The following is a 6487-nucleotide window of genomic DNA, read 5'->3' as shown; positions in this document are numbered from 1 at the left end:
ACCCTAGATCTGTCCCTTTATATAAGCAGACAGTTGGAACTGACCAGTATAGGAGCTTCAAGCGCACAGTGAATTTTACCTTAGAGTTATGGCAAATTATGAGGTCGGCAGACGGCATTTCTTCATTTTAAAAATTTTGGAGCCCAACGAGGGAAAAATTTTCTGCGCGTTTATTGCGTTTATGTGTAGTGCGTAGGCTACAATAAAATTTTAAGAAGACCTTTAAATTTTAACAGACAGGTGCGGGTTTAAGGGGGACGGGAAGGAGTCCGCTCTCCTTCCCCTCAGGGACTCGATCACCTGCCGACCCAGACGGTACCCTATTTATATTATTTTGAGCTAACCATTTTCGGCGACTGACCCTGAAATGTTGCTGAAGGCGCCTGTGGCGCCAATATATACTATTTTTGAGGGAGCGCGCGCCAAAAAACGCAATGTTTTGGTCAACACTTTCCAAAAAAGGCTTCAGAACCTCTTTTGTGGCCTGCTTTTTTCAGAAATTTGGTCATAATGGGGTCTTTATAGTGATTTGAGAGAGCTCAGAAAAACAATTGGGTCAATCTTAAAAAAAATGGCCGGCTAAACTGTCATATTTTTTTTAAAATCCAACCCTCGCTCGAAAAAAAACCCTAAATCTGTCGCTTCATATAAGCAGACAGTTGGACCTGACCAATATAGGAGCTTCAAGCGCACAGTGAAGTTTACCTTAGCGTTATGGCAAATTATGAGGTCGGCAGACGGTATTTCTCCTTTTTAAAAATTTTGGAGCCGCACGCGGGAAAATTTTCTCCGCGTTTATTGTGTTTATGTGTGGTGCGTAGGCTGCAATAAAATTTAAGAAGAACTTTAATAGTTAACAGACAGGTGCGGGTTTAAGGGGGGGCTGGAAGGAGTCCGCTCTCCTCCCCCTCAGGGATTCGACCACCTGCCGACCCAGAGGCTCCCCTATTTGTTTTATTTTGAGCTACCCATTTTCGGCGACTGAACCTAATTTTTTTTCTGAATGCGCCTGTGGCGCCATTAAATACTAATTTTGAGGGAGCGCGCGCCAAAAAAAAAACAAAAAAATGCAATGTTTTGGTCAACATTTTCCAAAAATTGCTTAAAAATCTTTTTTGTGGCCTGCTTTTTTTCTGAAATTTGGTCAAAATGAGGCCTTTATAGTGATTTGAGAGAGCTCAGAAAAACAATTGGGTCGATCTTAAAAAAAACGGTCGGCAAAATTTTCAAAAATTTTTTAAAAATCGAACCCACCCTCGAAAAAATCCTAGATCTGTCCATTTATATAAGCAAACAGTTGGACCTGACCAGTATAGGAGCTTCAAGCGCACAGTGAAAATTAACTTAGCGTTATGGCAAATTTTAAGGTCGGCAGACGGTATTTCTTCTTTTTAAAATTTTGGAACCGCACGAGGGAAAAATTTTCTCCGCGTTTATTGCGGTCATGTGTCGTGCGTAGGTTACAATAAAATTTTAAGAAGACCTTTAAATTTTAACAGACAGGTGTGGGCTTAAGGGGACGGGAAGGAGTCCGCTCTCCTCCCCCTCAGGGACTCGATCACCTGCCGACCCAGACGGTACCCTATTTGTATTATTTTGAGCTAACCGTTTTCGGTGCCTGACCCTAAAACTTTTCTGAAGGCGCCTGAGGCGCCAATATACACTAATTTTGAGGGAGCACGCGCCAAAAAACGCAATGTTTTGGTCAACACTTTCCAAAAAAGGCATAAAAACCTCTTTTGTGGCCTGCTTTTTTCAGAAATTTGGTCATAATGGGGTTTTTATAGTGACTTGAGAGAGCTCAGAAAAACAATTGGGTCGATCTTAAAAAAAATGGTCGGCTAAACTGTCAAATGTTTTTTAAAATCCAACCCTCGCTCGAAAAAACCCTAGATCTGTCGCTTTATATAAGCAGACAGTTGGACCTGACCAATATAGGAGCTTCAAGCGCACAGTGAAGTTTACCTTAGCGTTATGGCAAACTATGAGGTCGGCAGACGGTATTTCTCCTTTTTAAAAATTTTGGAGCCGCACGAGGGAAAATTTTCTCCGCGTTTATTGTGTTTATGTGTGGTGCGTAGGCTGCAATAAAATTTAAGAAGAACTTTAATAGTTAACAGACAGGTGCGGGTTTAAGGGGGGGCTGGAAGGAGTCCGCTCTCCTCCCCCTCAGGGATTCGACCACCTGCCGACCCAGATGGTCCCCTATTTGTTTTGTTTTGAGCTACCCATTTTCGGCGACTGACCCTAAATTTTTTTCTGAATGCGCCTGTGGCGCCAATATATACTAATTTTGAGGGAGCGCGCGCCAAAAAAAAAAAACAAAAAAACGCAATGTTTTGGTCAACATTTTCCAAAAATTGCTTAAAAATCTTTTTTGAGGCCTGCTTTTTTTCAGAAATTTTGTCAAAATGAGGTCTTTATAGTGATTTGAGAGAGCTCAGAAAAACAATTGGGTCGATCTTAAAAAAACGGTCGGCAAAATTTTCAAAATTTTTTTAAAATCCAACCCACCCTCGAAAAAATCCTAGATCTGTCCATTTATATAAGCAAACAGTTGGACCTGACCAGTATAGGAGCTTCAAGCGCACAGTGAAAATTAACTTAGCGTTATGGCAAATTATAAGGTCGGTAGACTGTATTTCTTCTTTTTTAAAATTTTGGAACCGCACGAGGGAAAAATTTTCTCCGCGTTTATTGCGGTCATGTGTCGTGCGTAGGTTACAATAAAATTTCAAGAAGACCTTTAAATTTTAACGGACAGATTCGGGTTTAAAGGGGTCGGGAAGGAGTCCGCTCTCCTCCCCCTCAGGGATTCGAACACCTGCCGACCCAGAGGGTCCCCAGTTTGTATTATTTTGAGCTACCCATTTTTGGTGACTGACCCTAAAATTTTTCTGAAGGCGCCTGTGGCGCCAATATATACTAATTTTGAGGGAGCGCGCGCCAAAAAACGCAATGTTTTTGTCAACATTTTCCAAAAAGTGCTTAAAAACCCCTTTTGTGGCCTGCTTTTTTCAGAAATTTGGTCAAAATGGGGTCTTTATAATGATTTAAAAGAGTTCAGAAAAACAATTGGGTCGATCTTAAAAAAATGGTCGGCAAAACTTTCAAAATTATTTTTAAAATCCAACCCCACCCCCTCGAAAAACTCTTAGATCTGCCCCTTTATATAAGCAGACAGTTGGACCTCTAAGATTATAATTTGGGGATTGTGGTAGTTTAGAGTCTGGGAAGCCCTGCCAAACTCAGCAACAAAGAGATACTTTCTGCAGCGTACTTAGACAAGAGAGAGAATTGCTAGAACGAGAAGCCCACGAATATTAGAAGTACTATTTTTTTCTTATCAACATCACGACCTTTGCGTAGCCCCTAGATTCACTGATAATTTCTAAAAGCCAATTTAATTGGGAGGTTTAGGGAGAACAGTTAGCTGCCAAAGCCACTTTTAATCATAGTACTTAAACCCGCTTCGAACTTCAGTTATACAAGTTAAATCTATGCACCAGTTAAACATACCGTGAATGCCGCTTTTTTGTCACCGGCTGTGTAGTCTAACACTGGCAACTGACCAGTATAGTGTGTAATATTATTATCCATCCTCAGAACTACATCCGGGAGGTGTAGGATTGTGTGAATGTTCGTGGCCTGTGCACTGCTCTCACACTGGTGACTCATCTTGGCTGTGAACTGGATCGTATCTCCTGGAACAAACTCTCTATCCAGAGTATAGGCCACCTCTACTTCCAAATCCACCATTGGCCGTCGCTCCGGAAGAAAATCAACCTGAAATTTGAAAAATATGGGCTCTTTTTGAAAACTAGTCCATTTTTGAAAATTTTATCAAAGGTACGAATTAAGGCTACAATGGTGTGTTACTATACCTGGAAGTTGTGTTGATTGGTGGTCACTGCACCCCCACTCTCCAGAGAGTAGATGAGGGAGAACTGCTGGCCAGGGGTGAAGTCCACTTCATCCTGCACCTGGACAAACACCAGCAGCTGCACTGTCCTGGCTCTACTCGAGGGAGAGAAGGAGATCTCGTTCTGATGGTGGTACACTCCCATGCGATCCTTTAGATCTGAACAATCAAATGATCACATTTGTGAAATGCTTCTGAAGCAAACGCTGAGTCAAAAAACTAATCAGATTCTATAGACAGTAAAAGGTTTACACAAAAATCCTTTTTTCGAAGCCGGGTGAGGATTTATTGTGGGATGTGCTACTTTTTTGACAGTTTTTTTTGACAGTTTAATGTCTAAATAATGGTAATGATAGTCCAAGTGTTAAGAGGATAGAATCAAAGGCTTTTTTTCAGAAACCTTTTTGATTTTTTGGAAACTTTTTCATATCATATTTAAATCGAATTTTGTTGCGATAAATCGCATGAGAGAGGACAAGTGATTAAATTCTTACAACACATCCTACATGCTAATTGCCGTACAAATAATAATTTTTTCAAAAACATTATATTGTAATTTCACGAAGAAAGGGGGGGGGGGTATTTAAACTGGAAAGGAGTCGCGACTCGCAATTTGATGGTTAAGTATAGTTATTCTTACTGACCAAGAACAGACACCCTGCCCATGCGATAAGTGAGGATGTTCTCCTGGCTGTTCCATTGGGACCCTGTCGACAGGTAGAACTGCTCCGACAACTGCAGACTCTCATTGAAAGTGGCAGACAGTTCCGACCCCACTTCGAAAAGGGGGTCGACTTCTACTCCCCGGAGAACAAATTGGGCGCCAGAGGACTCTACCGGACTGACTAGTGTTAGTTGTGGTTCCCCCTCGAAAAACGGCGGCAGCTCCACTGAAAAAAAAAACGAGATTAAAAAAAAACGTCCTTGGGTCGCAAAAACTGGGCTTTCCTCGGCAAAATAACTCAGTCTTGAATTTGAATGTCGGGAAATAATCAAAACCTAATATCCTTCAACTGGCTGGATAGCATTTGACAGATCTCTTCGAGTTGCAAAACTCAAAGTTACGATCTACTATATCGAGCTAATACCAAAAAATTGATTTGCAGCCTCGTTGAAAGTTTCAATCAAAACCTTTCAAGAAGTTATCATAACAAGTTAAAACCTTGCAAGTTAAATTGAAATGAATATTGATAATAACATCTTAGCATCATTTGGCGAAAATTTCGAGTTATATAAAGGTTAACATATGAATTTATACTAACCTAGACTCTATTTCCGAGTTTTCATTTGTTAAGTTTTCGTTCACACTTCCCACTTATTATATGAATTGGCATGCGGACATATCAGAACATATCAAACACATCTCGATGATCCGTATATTTGCGCCAAAGCTTACACAAAAAAAAACATTCGAACTGCTTGCTAATTTCATCGCGTGACGGCTCTTCTGGTGACAGGTGGGCGGGGGGGGGGGGGGGGTAGAAGAGCTCGCGTGAAAATTGAAAATTGTATATACCTTGATAGACAAGCTAAGCATGCAGTTCAAAAATTAAAAAAACTAATTGTGCGACAGGTGAGAAGCGACTGTGATTTACGTTGTCCATGACTTCAGAGAAGTTTTTAACTCACACTGAATAGGAATGATGTAGTCTTGTGTAGCGTATGCTCTCTCCAATTGGGCGAGGCCGATAGAAGAGTTCCGCGGGGAGTGGGTGTGGACTGGGAAGAGGGAGGGTGTGACACAAGGGGTCTCCACAGTAACTGTTTCCACAAAACTCACCACAACTGAATCACTAAAAAATTGGATTGATTCCTATTATATTTTAGAATTACGAAACAATTGCACAACCACAGCGACAGTTTGTTGTTATCTTGTATAACAAAATCAATTTTCGGCTTGATTGTCATTCGGGATCTCTTTAATATTCCCCCTTTTGCAAAGGGTGGGGGAAGGGGATTCGTTCCTAGCTAAAAAAAAGCTTAACCGTTGAATGGATTCATTAAGCGGGTGGCAATTTTTAGTAGGTACGGATCATAATAAGTAGATTAATTTTCTCGAATTATCGACCAATCATAATGGAGCAAAATTCGAACTATCAACAGAGCGCTCTTATGCTAATTCAGTGCTTTTATTTTTAGGGGTTGCAATTCATTAAAACATGCTATAGGGTCCAAAGTCCACAGAGAAATCTTGGAAATCTGCCGATTTTAGTGATACCCCGGTTACTAATTATTGATTTTGTGATTAAAATTGCCTGTGGGGAGTTATGAAAAGATTAAAATGATAAGTTTTTTTGTTCTTTTTTATTTATGATTTTAAAAAAACTTTACCAATTCAAAACAATTATTTCAAAACAAAACTCTAATCTCATACCACTAAATAGATCAATTCCAATTGAAAAAACCTATCACTACTTCTCTCAAAATTGCTGCAATCATAAATATGCGATTTTCACTCCTTGGTTAATTATCAAAAATATCAGTTTCATTATAATACAAACATTTATTTGGGCAATTTAAAATGCAAATTGGCTCTAGTTACAAAAAAATTTGATTGAATGAGCT

At 40.0% G+C, this 6487-nt stretch overlaps 1 protein-coding gene across 1 annotated transcript in view; it reads right to left on the bottom strand.

The window, feature by feature from the left end:
* Nucleotides 1-3222: 3222 nt before the first annotated feature.
* LOC134841811 (uncharacterized) overlaps nucleotides 3223-6487 on the bottom strand; it is a gene marked incomplete in the record, with an annotated part of 93148 nt that continues 89883 nt past the window's right edge. The window contains 5 exon segments of the mRNA XM_063857848.1: nucleotides 3223-3300; nucleotides 3520-3786; nucleotides 3885-4081; nucleotides 4567-4812; nucleotides 5552-5715. Of these exon segments, the coding sequence (XP_063713918.1) occupies nucleotides 3223-3300; nucleotides 3520-3786; nucleotides 3885-4081; nucleotides 4567-4812; nucleotides 5552-5715 (952 nt within the window).

Source organism: Symsagittifera roscoffensis, chromosome 3 (genome assembly GCF_963678635.1).
Source record: "Symsagittifera roscoffensis chromosome 3, txSymRosc1.1, whole genome shotgun sequence".
Classification (NCBI taxonomy): Eukaryota; Metazoa; Xenacoelomorpha; order Acoela; family Convolutidae; genus Symsagittifera; species Symsagittifera roscoffensis.
Note: the sequence above shows the minus strand (reverse complement) of the source record. Positions and strands in the feature narration are given on the sequence as shown.